Source organism: Rana temporaria, chromosome 4 (genome assembly GCF_905171775.1).
Source record: "Rana temporaria chromosome 4, aRanTem1.1, whole genome shotgun sequence".
Taxonomy (NCBI): domain Eukaryota; kingdom Metazoa; phylum Chordata; class Amphibia; order Anura; family Ranidae; genus Rana; species Rana temporaria.
The window spans coordinates 83,527,524-83,543,904 of record NC_053492.1 but is presented as its reverse complement, the minus strand read 5'-3'; the positions used below and the strand labels follow the sequence as shown (position 1 = coordinate 83,543,904).

General features: G+C 40.6%; 1 protein-coding gene across 1 annotated transcript in view; it reads left to right on the top strand.

The window, feature by feature from the left end:
* The window catches only part of NBAS (NBAS subunit of NRZ tethering complex), a 975,710-nt gene that overhangs the window by 611,496 nt on the left and 347,833 nt on the right, over positions 1 to 16,381 (top strand). Inside the window, exon 41 of the mRNA XM_040348578.1 lies at positions 1,151 to 1,380. Within this exon, the coding sequence (XP_040204512.1) occupies positions 1,151 to 1,380 (230 nt within the window). The remainder of the gene's footprint in view (positions 1 to 1,150; positions 1,381 to 16,381) is intronic.

Below are 16,381 nucleotides of genomic sequence, written 5' to 3'. Positions count from 1 at the left end.
TCCTACTGTATCCAAAATGTAAAAACAAAACTGGCTGAATTTTGGATTTAAGACCATGACTGGGGAATTAACTAAGCTTTATGTGTCATTATAATGGTCCAGGAAACCAGCACAGGTGCCGTGCACCACATTAACAAAGCGTATTGAACTGTCTTTAGGTCTGTCTATGCCACCAGTGCCAGTTTACATTTGTGAGTGAAATAAAACTTGGCACAGCACCTGCAGCTAATTAATAAAGGGATTGCAGCAGCTTTCCATGTAGAAAACTGCTGTAGATCACCACCAACTTGAACCTGGTGCTCAGGATGTGATCTCTCAGCAGGCAGCTCACATCCTTCTCACTGATTGTGCAATAATTCCACTATGTGCACTACTCAAACAGAAACTGAACAGATTTCTTCCCTCCCACACTCCGCTAAAGGGGGAGGGGGGTTGGCAGGCGGGCAGAGGAACTTGGATCATTAATTTCCCACTAAAATGTTGTCTGTGCCATGTCTGTCGCAGACACAGCATATAGAACACTCAGCAACTTTCTCTTAAGTAAAAGGGGCTTGTGCCTGTTATAATTAGTCTCCGGATCTGCTACATTTCCTCTGGCTGTTTTCCTCCAGAGAGAATACGATCATTCACAAGCACTTAGACGTGACATACTTTTTTTGTAGGTTTGAACAGATACAAAGGGTGCATGTCATTGTGGGGCCTGCCTGACTGTCGAGGGAGATTCTGTGACCTTTTGGTCTTTTGCCTCTCCTGAATTGGAGGGGTTTGTCTTTAGGAGAGCCCCATACCAAGTATTTGGTAGGGCAGCTTTGGCCGCTCTCTAAGAAGTGGGGTCCACCTGGCTTGGACCTTTTTAGACCATGGCGTACCTTGCCTCTGTCAGAAGACTTGTTCCCTCAGGATTAAAGGCCCTTTCTTTTTGTGTTGTGAGGTGGTGGTTGTATCTTCCTATTAAATGTCAGAAACTGTATTACTTAAAGGGGCAATTGGCATAAAGCATTTGAGAATTTAGCATTTTCTAGCTTTTAAATCTGTACCCATTCAGCTTTTTTTTTTTATTTAAAAAAAATAAAAAATCCTTTTTACCGATCAGTACATGTTCTTGTTTCTACCATGCACTGTCCTAACCAAAATGTACTGTCTTTTTCAGTCGGACCCAAACATGCTTATCAAGATGGTTACCAAGTATGTGTCTGATTATGCCAGCTGCAACTGGCCCATAGAACTGGTTCCCCTGATTGAGCAACTACACTACTATAATGAGAGGTTGGTGGACTTCACCCAGGCACATATTCTGCAGGGCCTGGGAAAAGGAGTGGATGTGCACAGGTTCTCAACAGACAGCCAGTACAAGGCGGAGACCATCCTGGGTCTAGCTGAGTAAGTAGTCTGAATTCTGGGTGAATGAAATAAAGATATGTGTGGGAGGGAGCGGACTGAGAGCTGAGACCCGGAGGTTTTGAGACTAAGCTTGTAGAGGTCCAACTCTGGTAGATATCATACCCTATCTTAGCAAGTTTTTACAGTGCAGTCATTATAAGGCATGAAATTCAACTGAACTCGCAGTGTGGAAATTCCTCAGGACTTTCTAAGGCTGTTTTCCCAAACCCATCCCTCAAGTTCCTCCAAAAGGCAGTGTTTTGACAAATTCCCTTTGATAACATACTGTAGCTGTAAGTACCAAGCCATTGATTTAAAGAACCTGTGCAAGAAAATCCTGAAAACATGACCTGTTGAGTACATGGGGACTGATATTCTAGAGAAAGCTTGTGATACAGGACCGCTACACCTACAGTACAGACCAAAAGTTTGGACACACCTTCTCATTCAAAGAGTTTTCTTTATTTTCATGACAATGAAAATTGTAGATTCACACTGAAGGCATCAAAACTATGAATTAACACATGTGGAATTATACATAACAAAAAAGTGTGAAACAACTGAAAATATATTTCATATTCTAGGTTCTTCAAAGTAGCCACCTTTTATCACTCTCCTTATTGGTCAAATAGCCCTTACACAGCATGGAGGTGTGTTTGGGGTTATTGTCCTGTTGAAAAATAAATGATGGTCCAACTAAACGCAAACCGGATGGAATAGCATGCCGCTGCAAGATGCTGTGGTAGCCATGCTGGTTCAGTATGCCTTCAATTTTGATTAAATCCCCAACAGTGTCACCAGCAAAGCACCATCACACCTCCTCCATGCTTCACGGTGGGAACTAGGCATGTAGAGTCCATCCGTTCACCTTTTCTGCGTCGCACAAAGACACGGGGGTTGGAACCAAAGATCTCAAGTTTGGACTCATCAGACCAAAGCACAGATTTCCACTGGTCTAATGTCCATTCCTTGTGTTCTTTATCCCAAACAAGTCTCTTCTGCTTGTTGCCTTTCTTTAGCAGTGGTTTCCTAGCAGATATTCCACCATGAAGGCCTGATTCACACAGTCTCCTCTTAATAGTTCTAGAGATGTGTCTGCTGCAAAAGGTGGCTACTTTGAAGAACCTAGAATATGAAATATATTTTCAGTTGTTTCACACTTTTTTGTTATTTATAATTCCACATGTGTTAATTCATAGTTTTGATGCCTTCAGTGTGAATCTACAATTTTCATAGTCATGAAAATAAAGAAAACTCTTTGAATGAGAAGGTGTGTCCAAACTTTTGGGTTGTACTGTATATATGAGGTAAAATATATATTTGTGCTTCTCCTAAAACAAGTGATATATATATATATATATATATATATATATATATATATATATATATATATATATATATATATATATATATATATATATATATATATATATATATATATATATATATTAGGGGTGCTGCTACTTAAGATAGCCAGAAATACTTTAGCTAAAATAATGTGGAAATGGTGGGCGCAAGACCGCTGCCCAAAACAAAAAATTGTATCACACAGTGAAAAACACATACAAAAAGTATATATATGATGACAAATATAAAAAATATCAATCAAGGAAAGAATTCCAAAATAAATGTCCAACCAGTGTTCAAAATCAAAACCGTGAGAGTCCATATTCACTCAATGTGTTCTGCTTCAAATAAAATCAAAGCCGCTTACCAGATCTGTTGGATCTCAAATTATAGAGATCAGATGTGCTTGCACAAAAAAATCCAGCATGGAACAAAAAAACTCCTAGTAGTCCTCTGCACACTACACTTCCTCAATGGAGCCGGGCTGTTTGGATAAGGGATATTCCTTGCCCAGCTGAAGCAGATGCTATACCTCACGGGTATATTTTCCTTCTGCCCTTTCTTTCCATCATGGCCGTAATCTTGTGCAAGCGCAAAACTTGTTTATGTTTTAGGATTTCTTTGGCAACTGTCCCTCATATCTCCTGGTCCAGTGCTCTACAACCCATGTGAAGTAGTAGGAAATTATTATCTTACATTGGTGATCAGTGAAGGTGAGCGATCAATCCACCATGTCTCAAAACTCTAGGAACCCCTAGCAACATAAAAAGGAACCCTGGTTGAGGAACTCTGACCTATAGCCACAAATCAGCTTCTCTTGTACAGCCTGCTCTGGAGACAAGAAGAAAAGATTAGTAGCGATGAGCACAGACAGGGCCGTCTTTAATGTTGATTGGACCCTGGGCAAACATTTTCTTAGCGCCCCCCCCCCCCCCAATGCAATTTTGCTCTCCACCTACTCTGAGACATTCAATAAATATCAGCTAGACTTAAAATCAGTTTACTGTATCATATCAGGCAGTTATTGTGATTGGTTGCCAGAGGTTACAGCTTATCATTACCACTTGCTGACTGGTTGCTAGAGGTTACAGCACACATTATGGCTCACTGATTAATTGCTAGAGGTTACAGCTCATGATTTCTTCTTGTTGATTGGTTGCTAGAGGTTACAGCACATCATCTCTTCACTGCAGAGGGTCATGATATAAATTGCTGCCTTAATTTACATACATATGCCGCCGGCCTAAGCTATTTACATATGCATGCTGCATATATTTACATATGAATGCTCCCATTATTTACATATGAATGACCGATATTTACATATAAACACAGGTGAGTCATCTGTACACAATAGGGCAAAGTTGGGCAGCTTAAGTAGCAGCACTTTACACTGAGATATTGGGACACAGCACAGGACAAAAACTTCAGGGGAGAAGGGAATTTAAACTGGGATAGTGGCCAGTATGAGGCAGCTGCTTTGGGCCCCACAACAATGACAGGGCCCAGGGCAGTTTCCCCTTTTGCCCTGCCTTAAAGACAGCCCTGAGCACAGACAATTCATTTTCAGACACACTCAACCTCCATCATGTCAAATGTCTTCCCATAAGACCCTTGTGTATAGTGGTGCCTGAATAATAAAAAAAAAGCTCGGCTGCCCAATACTTTAGATGAGACCATTACTGTTGAATAAGTTTCACTAATGTACTTTAAACAAGTTTTTAAACTCTGTTTAATGTTGTTACCCTTTAGTTAAGTCAGGAAAGTGCCCTGATGCAGTGTGACAATTGATTTCTCTATATCCAGAGCGACGAAGCATGGTCTCCATCACATCAATATCACTACAAAGGAGAAAACTGCATGAAAGTTTTTACCTCTATTGATTAGCAGAGTGATTTTGAATTTCCCATTTATTCTCTTGCTGCTTTAAAAAGACAAAACAAATATTTACTGCTAACTAGCAGACCAACTAATGTTAGAACATCATTACACAGTGCTTGCCTAATGCAGGTGCTGAGCAGGTGATGTCTGTGTTCTAGGCTAAATTGGTTTGTATCCGATACTCTGTATTACTGCAGTATCTTCACTTTAGAAAAGTGCCTCTCCGCATTTCTCTAAACAGGGTCCGTGCTGGCTGCAGACATTGACCTTTGATGTAAAATGTAAAAAAAAAAAAATACACAGCTCAGTGCAGTGTAATTGGGAGATTACACTATAGCAGGGATATGCAATTAGCGGACCTCCAGCTGCTTAGTGCCACTTTAACCACTTCAACTCCGGAAGGTTTTACATACTTCCTGACCAGGCCATTTTTTGCAACAACAATGCATTGCTTTAAAGCGGGTTCCTCCGTGTTTTTTTTTTTTAAGTCAGCAGCTACAAATACTGCAGCTGCTGACTTTTAAAAAAATGGACACTTACCTGTCCAGCGTGCCCGCGATGTCAGCAGCCGGGGCTGAGCAATCTCTCGGTCCTCGGCTGCTTCCGCCACCATCCTCGGTGAGGGAATCAGGAAGTGAAGTCTTGCGGCTTCACTGCCCGATTCCCTACTGCGCATGCGCGAGGATCGCGGTGCGCCATCACTGGTCCCCGCTCTCTCCTGGGAACAGTGTTTCCCAGAAGACAGCTGGGGGGGTGCAAGGCTGGATTCCCCACGGGAGTCAGAACCCGGAACCCGGAAGTGGTGCAAATACCTGTCTCAGACAGGTATCTGCACCCCCCTCCCCCTGAAAGGTGCCAAATGTGACACCGGAGAGGGTTCCAAAAAGCGGAGGTTCATTTTTTGTGTGAACCTCCGCTTTAACTGACAAATGCACGTGCGATACTGTACCCAAATAAAATTGTCATTTTTCCCCCCCACAAATAGAGCTTTATTTTGGTGGTATTTGATCGTCTCTGTGGTTTTTATTTTTCTCTATAAACAAAAAAAGCCATCATTAAAAAAAAAACAATATTTATTTTTTATTTCTGCTATAATACATATCCAAAAAAAAGTAAAGAAATATATATTTCTTTATTAATTTAGACCAATATGTATGCTTATGCATATTTTTGGTAAAAAAAATCCCAATAAGCGTATATTGATCGGTTTGCCCAAAAGTTATAGCGTCTACAAACTACAGGATAGATTTAGGTACTTTTATGTTATTTTTTACATTTGTTTTTACTGGTAATGGCGGTGATCTGCGATTTTTAGCGGGTCTGCAATATTGCAGCAAGCAAATCTGACAGTGAATGACACTTTTTGGGGACCAGTGACACCAATACAGTGATTAGTGCTATAAATATGTATTAATTACTGTGTAAATGTCACTGGCAGGGAAGGGGTTAACACCAGGGTCGATCAAGGGGTTAAATGTTCCCTAGGGAGGTGCTTCCTAACTGTGTGGGGCAGTCTCACACTGAAGGAAAAGAGAGATCCATGATTCAGCTTAGTTGAATCACAAGATCTTGCTTTGCCTTCCTGACCGATCCGCTGTTTGCCTTGTTTACACAGGCAGATGGCTGATCCGTCTTTCCTGTACATGATTGGCGGGTTGTGGCGCAGCCATTGTCAATCAACAACTGACCACACCTAGTCCCACCCACTTCTTTATGGGTGGGACTAGGTGTTGACTGCCTCTGTTGCTCCTAGTGTGAATTGCTGTTTCTGGAGCGGGGGCAAGTGAGATACAAGCAGAAGAGGAATTGGCAGTCAGGGAATGTAAAGGGAGTATTTTATTTATTCTATGAGGCTTGTGCATCACAAAGTAACTGAACGTGGGACTTGATTAGACTGTCATTCTGGAGCCTTTATATGTCATTTAGGAAGTCTATGTTATTCACTTTGCAATTGCAATATATAGGTTAATGTGCTTGAAGCAAGTTTCCATTGCTGACAGGTCATTGGTATATTTTATAAAAGATGTGTTCCCTTTCACGCTCATCATCAGGATTGGGTGTCTGATAGCCTCAGGTCTTGTACTGGGAAAAAATCAGTGAGGTTTCCAAGCATGTATCACCATCAGCACCAACCATGATGGTTGCGAAAATGTTAGTTGCCCAAACAAAGTTTTCTTTTTGGTTATAGCTGTGTTTCTTTCTCCCCTTATGGATCTTTCAGCTGTCAAGAGAGATGCATTAGCTATACTGCTTGCTAAGGATGTTTTTTTTATAAATGGAACAAAACATTTTTTTTCATGGACAAATAGGTGGTTTAGATCACGATGTGTTTGATTGGGTCAGTTAGTTCATAATTTTGACGTCACAATTTTCAACCTGTGGTTGCAGGAAAACAAAATCACTTGATTCCCCCATCATCACTGACTATGTTGATGGGGGGGAGGGGGGGTTTCCATACACAGGGTCATTGTATTCTCCTGGTGGGGGAGCCTAGAAGGGTGAAGCAAGCACCGTTCAAGGTGAACTCGCTGCATGTCAGCCCACCCACTGTACGACTGTGTGCCAATCCAATCTGTGGATGTCTTGGTTCCTAATTCCAAAAAACATTGACCGCACTCCAAATGTTCGAGCAATCCAATCTTTATTTAATAAAATCCATGATACAATGACAGTGACAGTTCCCAAGTACAAGATAGCAGTAATAGCAGGGCAGAGGAGCCCTCCACACTGGGAGAACTCAATGATTACTGCTAGCTGCTTTATTAGCCACTAGCAATAATCAATTGTAAAATCTGACAGGCTGGTTGTACCCATGTTGATTGATTGAACAACTTGGGTACAGTCAAGCCTGCCCATATGTGGTTTGAATCTCAGCCGACATTTGCATGTTTTTTTTTTATTTTTTTTTATCATTGTTGTTCATTTGTCAGCAAGAAAGGGAGCAAATTTAGGGCTTAGTGCCAACAGACTTTCGGCTTGTATCGTGGCATCAGTTTGACTTCAGTTTTAAAAGGCTTGTGAGAACATTCAGAATTTGACATTCTCAGGCCTCGTACACATGACCGAGTTTCTCGGCAAAAACCAGCAAGAACCTTGCTGGGAGATATTTTTTGCCGAGGAAACCGGTCGTGTGTACATTTTCGTTGAGGAAACTGTCGAGAAACTCGACAAGCCAAAAAGAGAGCAAGTTCTCTATTTTCTCGACAGTCTGATTTGGCTAGTCGAGGATCTCGACGGGCTGGTTTTCAACGAGAAACTCGGACGTCTGTATGCTAAGAAACCCGCGCTTGCTCAGATTAAAGTATGAGACGGGAGTAAAAGTAGCATTTGTAATGGAGATAACACATTTTTAAAGCTGTAACAGACTGAAAAGTGCAAATCGTCTCTTACCAAACTTTTATTTAACACGCAAACACATGAAATTAGCAAAAGCAGCCCCAAGAGTTTAGCCAGTGGAATCGAACTTCCCCTGCCGTTGTATGTGTTGTATGTCACCGCGTTTGAGAACGAGGAGATTTTGTCTCGACTGTGTGTACGCAAAGCAAGCTTGTCGAGTTCCTCCACAAGCCTAACAAGGAACTCGACGAGGAACTCGATGTGTTTCGCCTGTCGAGTTTCTCGGTCGTGTGTACGAGGCCTCATAGACTTGTAGGGGAATGCTAGTGCCTTTTTGAATTGAACAAAAGATCACAGACACAAGCTTGTATGATTGTATGTTAAAGTGGATGTAAACCCAATGAAGTGAACAGCTTCAGATTATGCAGAGAGATTAAACAAATCCCCCTACATAAGTTTTAGATGTATATCTGCTGTCTTCAGCTTTCTAGACGCTTTAGAGAGTGCACATTGTGATAGAAATGTTTATTTCTGTTTCAGCAGTGGGAGGATGAGTCTGGGCATACACTGTGTGTGAGCTGATTGGAGGAAAGGCACCCCCCCTCCACATAGGCAGAGGAATGGAGAAATTTGCAGAACTGCTGTGAATAGACAAGCTCTCTGCTAATCTGTCTCTAAGTTACCTGCCCAACATAAATTTTAGGCTGCTTTTATCCTTGTGTCGGAGAGCTAGTTAGAAGTTATGCTGATAACCGAGGAATGGAGCAGAACGACACAGCAGTTAGAAGAGCTTTGGGGAGAGATAAGTAAACACTACAGATATATGTGAACAGGTCAGATTTCATGAATGGGGTTTGCATCCACTTTAACTTATAAATGTGTTAACAGTTTTTCTGGAATGGATACATGAAGAGTATTAGCAATGCACTGCATAACGGAAAGGCTGCTTTAGTATTCCTCTAGTGCTGTCATGTGGAGAAAAAAAATAGTCATGTGGTCACGTGATTTCTTTGGACGAGAAGGATCAGCTGGTTTGCACTCTAATCATCCCCTATTTAGCTTGTTGTGTATTTCTCATACTCCTGCCATGCTTCCACTACTTCCAGGGTGACCTACCTTATTAGAGGTGATAAGGTTGATTCATTGTCCACTGAGAAGCCTGGAGCTAGAAAGTTGACTCTGGGATCTTTAAAAACTGAAACAGTAAATCGTTTTTGCAGGTGTGGGTGAATTGCTAAACTGGCTGAACACTGTTATCGTTTGATAGGTAATATACTTTGTATATATATATTACAGACCAAAAGTTTGGACACACCTTCTCATTCAAAGAGTTTTCTTTATTTTCATGACTATGAAAATTGTAGATTCACACTGAAGGCATCAAAACTATGAATTAACACATGTGGAATTATACATAACAAAAAAGTGTGAAACAACTGAAAATATATTTCATATTCTAGGTTCTTCAAAGTAGCCACCTTTTGCTTTGATTACTGCTTGGCACACTCTTGGCATTCTCTTGATGAGCTTCAAGAGGTAGTCACCTGGCGCAGAACCCCATAATTTCCCTTCTTGGTCAAATAGCCCTTACACAGCCTGGAGGTGTGTTTGGGGTCATTGTCCTGTTGAAAAATAAATGATGGTCCAACTAAACGCAAACCGGATGGAATAGCATGCCGCTGCAAGATGTTGTGGTAGCCATGCTGGTTCAGTATGCCTTCAATTTTGAATAAATCCCCAACAGTGTCACCAGCAAAGCACCCCCACACCATCACACCTCCTCCTCCATGCTTCACAGTGGGAACCAGGCATGTAGAGTCCATCCGTTCACCTTTTCTGTGTCGCACAAAGACACGGGGGTTGGAACCAAAGATCTCAGTTTGGACTCATCAGACCAAAGCACAGATTTCCACTGGTCTAATGTCCATTCCTTGTGTCCTTTAGCCCAAACAAGTCTCTTCTGCTTGTTGCCTTTCTTTAGCAGTGGTTTCCTAGCAGATATTCTACCATGAAGGCCTGATTCACACAGTCTCCTCTTAACAGTTCTAGAGATGTGTCTGCTGCAAAAGGTGGCTACTTTGAAGAACCTAGAATATGAAATATATTTTCAGTTGTTTCACACTTTTTTGTTATGTATAATTCCACATATGTTAATTCATAGTTTTGATGCCTTCAGTGTGAATCTACAATTTTCATAGTCATGAAAATAAAGAAAACTCTTTGAATGAGAAGGTGTGTCCAAACTTTTGGTCTGTATTGTATGTATGTCATTTGTGTTTTTAGCTGCTAGACTTGACTTTTGGTTAACTACAACCTTTTTCCCCTCCAAGGCTAGCCATACACATTAAGATCTGTCTCATTCAGACCTTTGGACTGAACAAGAAAAATAACTTGTTTCCCCAGCCACGCTAAACTTACGGCCATCTGAATACCTGAACCTGATTGGATGCAGTCACTGGCGAACAATTTTTCACCTAGCTCATTTTTTTTTTTTTTTTATTGAAGTTTGTCAAACAATGTAGTGCCAGTACCCACAGCTTGAATTTGCCAAACATCGAGCCATGTATGGTCAGCATAAAACCTGGTACACACCCCCAGGACACAACGATCAGCGGTCACAGCCATTGACTGGCAGCACTGATCGGATGCCGATTGGATTCTTGTATTCTGGCATGCCCGTTCGGCTGGATTTTGTCATACAGGCTGATGTAAACACAGGCCGAATGTCGTCCGGTTTCTGTTAAACCGTGTGATATTTGATCCGAGTGTCCCAGGCTTAAATCTGCCCACTTATAGCTCCATGAGCCAGCCTTACCTGTTTGTATTGTATGTTATTGGCAGCCAGCATTTCTCTCTACAAGGTGGGCTGTTTTTATCAGCAAGAACAAATCTATGTGGCTGGATCTGCTCTATAGAACAATGTGTTAAAGGTTAGTCACAGTATAATAGGTCTATATGCAAAAATCTTTGTAGATAATGCAGAACACAGCAAGCTTGAATCCATGAAAAATAAATCGCTGTTCACACGATGGAGCTCCAACAGGTTAGCCGTCATTGCCCTGGAATTAATCTTGCATACTTTGCCCTTTGCTAAGACATGAAACATCGCTGAATTTGTATCAAATAAATGATCAGGATTGTATAGAATAATAATGTGTTTTTGTCATCCTGCTCTGTGGGAACAACAAAGTGTGAGAGAGCCAATTATGGCATGCCGCTGATCTTTGAGACGGCCATGAATCATTTTTATAGTGTTTTTATATGCTTTTAATTAGACTTTTCAAAGCAGGAGGCTTTGCGCAACATATTGGTATGCAACGCACCTTTTCCACAGCTCTTATGGGAAAAACATACAAAGCAAGGAATGCAACCGATGCTTTGGAGAGAGGCTCTCTACCTTAAGTGCTCATCTTAAAGTGAAATGTTAAGGATTTTTTTGACCTGTAAACTGTTCTGCTTTTGAGATGTTTTGATCCATGCAGCTGCAGTTTTGCATGGCAGTATTTGTGACTGTACTGATATTGGACCATAGAATCTGTAATCAGACCAGGAATCTTTTTACTAGGCTTGCTCCGCCATTGTTTTAGACTATAGCTTTTAAGATGTAAGTTCTTTGAAAACTGCTCTTTTGGTTATAGACAGGGTCTGGTGGACTAAGTCACTTGCTGGGTCTCTCCCTTAGATATTTCAGTGATGAGACCTTTTCATCGTAGATCCTGTTATTGGTTTTGTGCAACTTGGTCCCACTATTCCTGTAATCATTCTTAAAAAATAAACTGTAATGTAAAGACCATATGATGCACTTAGCGTGGAACTGGGATAGAGGAACACCCATTTAACAGAATAGGTTGTGAGATCTTGGCACGACTCAAGAGGTTTATCCCTTGGATAAAACCCATAGGAGCGCAGAATTTGCTGGCATGATATCATTATTTAGCCACTCCCCCAGTTTGTGGACAATGAAGCCAACTTGAGGGGTTGGGTGTAGGTAAGGGGTGGCAAAGTGGTTTGCTTGTTAGTAGACTTGTAATACAGTTTTAATAATCTGTATTATGTTTTACTAAAATGCTTGGGCTTGGATTCATGTAACTAAAAATGTATGCATATTTGCCCAAGAGACCTGCATTATGGTATGTGTCTTCTTCACATGACAAAAGAAGTGGTCATTATATCACCATAGGAATCAAAAAAAGTGCGCTGCTTCATAATAGTTATATACTTTCTGGGATGTGGTTGGTTGCTCAGAAAGTGGACAGTGTACAAGATGACTGTCACCTAAGTAATACAGGAGAAGAGCCGGTGTCCTGTCGAGAAATGCCCCCTATTGAAAAATGCCTGGCCGAAACTGTGCATGCACAGAATGGAGCCGCGGCACAGCTGAGTTTGCGATCAGCTGTTGTCGAGGTACGTTCATGTAGGAGAGGGGTGGTTATTTACATGAATGGGGCAAATATTTCAATGATGGACAGTGCTGGGGGTGGAATTTTTATCGATGGCCAAACAAATCTGCTAAAGAAATCTTTATGTAATATAGAAAAAATTGCCCTTCAATTGACTAAACATGCCCCGCAAGCGTTTAAAAAGAGTAGCAGATAAAGATTTATTTTGCAGATTTCTTTGGCCATTGATAAAAATTCCACCCCCAGTACTGTCCATCATTGAAAAATCTGTCCCCTTCTTGTAAATATTCGCCCCCTCACCTACATGAACGTAACCTCAGCTGTTATGCGGCTCCGTGCAGTGCATGTGCAGTTCATCCCGGGCACTATTTGATAGCCAGGCACTTCTCGACAGAACACTGGCACCACGAAAAATCACAGTATTGCTTCAAGTTTTATTATAAGTCGTGTAAACTGCACAGGAAGTCAACGTGTTTCAGCTTAAAACAGCTTTATTCACGACTAACAGAACTGTTTTCCAAGCAGTTGAAATAAGCATTATCAAACATGTGAATGGCAGTTAGGTGTGCTAATTACATAGTTACATAGTTAGTCAGGTTGAAAAAAGACACAAGTCCATCCAGTTCAACCACAAAAAATAAAAAAACAAAATAAAAAACACAGTAAAATCCTATACACCCAACTCCATACCCACAGTTGATCCAGAGGAAGGCAAAAAACCCCAGCAGAGCATGATCCAATTTGCTACAGCAGGGGAAAAAATTCCTTCCTGATCCCCCGAGAGGCAATCGGATTTACCCTGGATCAACTTTACCTACAAATCTTAGTACTCAGTTATATTCTGTACATTTAGGAAAGAATCCAGACCTTTCTTAAAGCAATCTACTGAGCTGGTCAGAACCACCTCTGGAGGGAGTCTGTTCCACATTTTCACAGCTCTTACTGTGAAAAAACCTTTCCGTATTTGGAGGTGAAATCTCTTTTCCTCTAGACGTAAAGAGAGCCCCCTTGTCCTCAGTGTTGACCGTAAAGTGAATAACTCAACACCAAGTTCACTGTATGGACCTCTTATATATTTGTACATGTTGATCATATCCCCCCTTATTCTCCTCTTCTCAAGAGTGAATAAATTCAGTTCCTCTAATCTTTCCTCATAGCTGAGCTCCTCCATGCCTCTTATCAGTTTGGTTGCCCTTCTCTGCACTTTCTCCAGTTCTCCGATGTCCTTTTTGAGAACTGGTGCCCAAAACTGAACTGCATATTCCAGATGAGGTCTTACTAATGATTTGTACAGGGGCAAAATTATATCTCTGTCTCTGGAGTCCATACCTCTCTTAATACAAGAAAGGACTTTGCTCGCTTTGGAAACCGCAGCTTGGCATTGCATGTTATTATTGAGCTTATGATCAACTAAAACCTCCAGATCCTTCTCCACTACAGATTCCCCCAGTTGTACTCCCCCTAGCATGTATGATGCATGCATATTCTTATTCCCTAAGTGCATAACATTACATTTATCTACATTAAACCTCATCTGCCACATAGTCGCCCAATTAGACAGAGCATTGAGGTCGGTTTGTAAATTGGAGACATCCTGCAAGGACTTTATTCCACTGCATAGCTTGGTGTCATCTGCAAAGACAGAAATGTTACTTTTGATCTCAGACCCAATATCATTTATAAATATATTAAAAAAGTAGGGGGCCCAGCACTGAACCTTGGGGTACACCACTGATAACATTGGACCATTCAGAGTAAGAATCATTAACCACGACTCTCTGAATTCTGTCTTTCAGCCAGTTTTCTATCCATTTACAAACTGATATATCCAATCCTGTAGACCTTACCTTACACATGAGCCGTGTGTGGGGAACTGTATCGAACGCTTTTGCAAAATCCAAATATATCACGTCCACAGCCGCGCCTCTGTCCAGGGTTTTACTTACCTCTTCATAAAAGGAAATCAGGTTTGTCTGACAACTTCTGTCTTTCATGAATCCATGTTGTCTGCTGCTTAAATAGTTTTTTTCCAGCAAGAACTCATCCATGTGGTCTTTTATTAAACGTTCTAGTATCTTCCCAACTATAGAAGTTAAACTAACAGGTCTATAGTTACTTGGTAAAGACTTTGTTCCCTTTTTAAATATGGGCACCACATTGGCCCTGCGCCAATCCAGTGGTACTATTCCTGTCTTTAATGAGTCCCTAAATATTAGATACAGTGGCTTTGAAATGACAGAGCTCAACTCACCTAGGATCCGTGGGTGGATGCCATCAGGTCCAGGTGTTTTATCCACCTTTATTCTGTCTAAATATTTCTGGACCATATCACTTTTGAGCCATTGTGAATTTGAGGCTGTGTCACTCCCACCCCCATTTTGGACATGAGCTCCCCCATGCTCCATTGTATACACAGAGCTGAAGAAAACATTTAATACATTTGCCTTCTCTTTGTCCCCAGTCACCCACTCTAGATTATTTTGTAAGGGGCCTACATGCTCAGACTTCACCTTTTTACTATTAATATATTTAAAGAATTTTTTGGGGTTTGTCCTACTATCTTTTGCAATCTGTCGTTCGTTTTGAATTTTTGCATCCTTGATTTCCTTTTTGCATATCCTGTTATATTCTTTGTAACATTTAAACAACACTGGTGTTCCTTCATTTTTATATTTTTTAAAAGATACTTTCTTATTGTTTATAGCTTTTTTAACTTAATTAAATTAATTAAAACCGGAAACTGATAATAAAATCAAATACAAAAGGAAATAATACAGAAAACGATGCAACAATGAAATATACAGTTCAACCTTGATTTGAAAGTGTTTTGCAAGACAATCAAAATGTTTTAATCCATTTTGCCTTGATACAAGCAATGTCTTGATATAAGAGTAGCGTCATGTCACAACTGAGTATAAAAAAGAAGAGAGGAGCCTCTAAGTGTAGCAATATGGTTACATTTAATGAAGGTACAACATTTAGAAACGTATTGCTACACTTAGAGGTGCCTCTCTTCTATTTTATACCCTGTAAAAAAATGCTTTGATATACAAGTGCTTTGGATTACAAGCATGTTTCTGGAACAAATTACGCTTGCAAACCAAGGTTTTACTGTAATCACAATATTATTACAAACAACAGAGCCTACTAACACTGCAAATTTCCCCCCAAAAATAATAGGAGAGAAAGTGCAGTGTGTGAACACAGGACAGAAAAGCATACCGATGGGGAAAATCCAATGGCAGGAAAATACAAATAATGTACAGAAGCCAGGCATAAAATGGATCACTTTCAGATACAAGATCCACAGCCCATCTGTGGTTTATTCCCATAGGGATGTGGGCCTTCAGCTCAAAAATGCAGAAAATGTCTTGCTTTAAAAGCATCCTATATGTGCTATCCCCCATACTTCCACTATGTAAATCACAAAAATGTTTCAAACCTCGAGAGATGTTATGTGCTTTCACATTCATACTGTCACAATAATGCGCTCAAATATGTGTATGCAGCACAGGAGTGGTGCTACCCACATACTGGAGATTGGATAAGATATCTCACATACAGTACACTGACCCGCAATTGATGTACTTGGATATTCTATACTTCTTCTCTATAACCAAGTGGTAACACTGCTACTTCCCTTATGGATTCTACAGTATTTATATGTGACACCCTATATAGATCACTATCTGTATAGAGGATCGGGAGGTTTGTCTTGATTACTTCTATTGTTTTATTTTATCCAACCGAGTAAGGTGTGTGTGTGACAAACATGACACCCGCATTGCCACCATGTCTTTGTCTGAACTGTCCTTTGCCGTAAAGAAGATCACATCTATTTTTACGGGATGCCACTCTAAAGCTGTTTTCAATACACCAATCAGGATATATATCTCAATATAAACCTAAAAAATGTACTGTTGCCTGGTTTGTTTCTCCTTAGGAAAATTAGAATACAATACACAAGTCACACAAAATTGCATCAACTGATAAGAAATTAATTAATTGATTCATTAGGATCTAAGTACTATTGATTT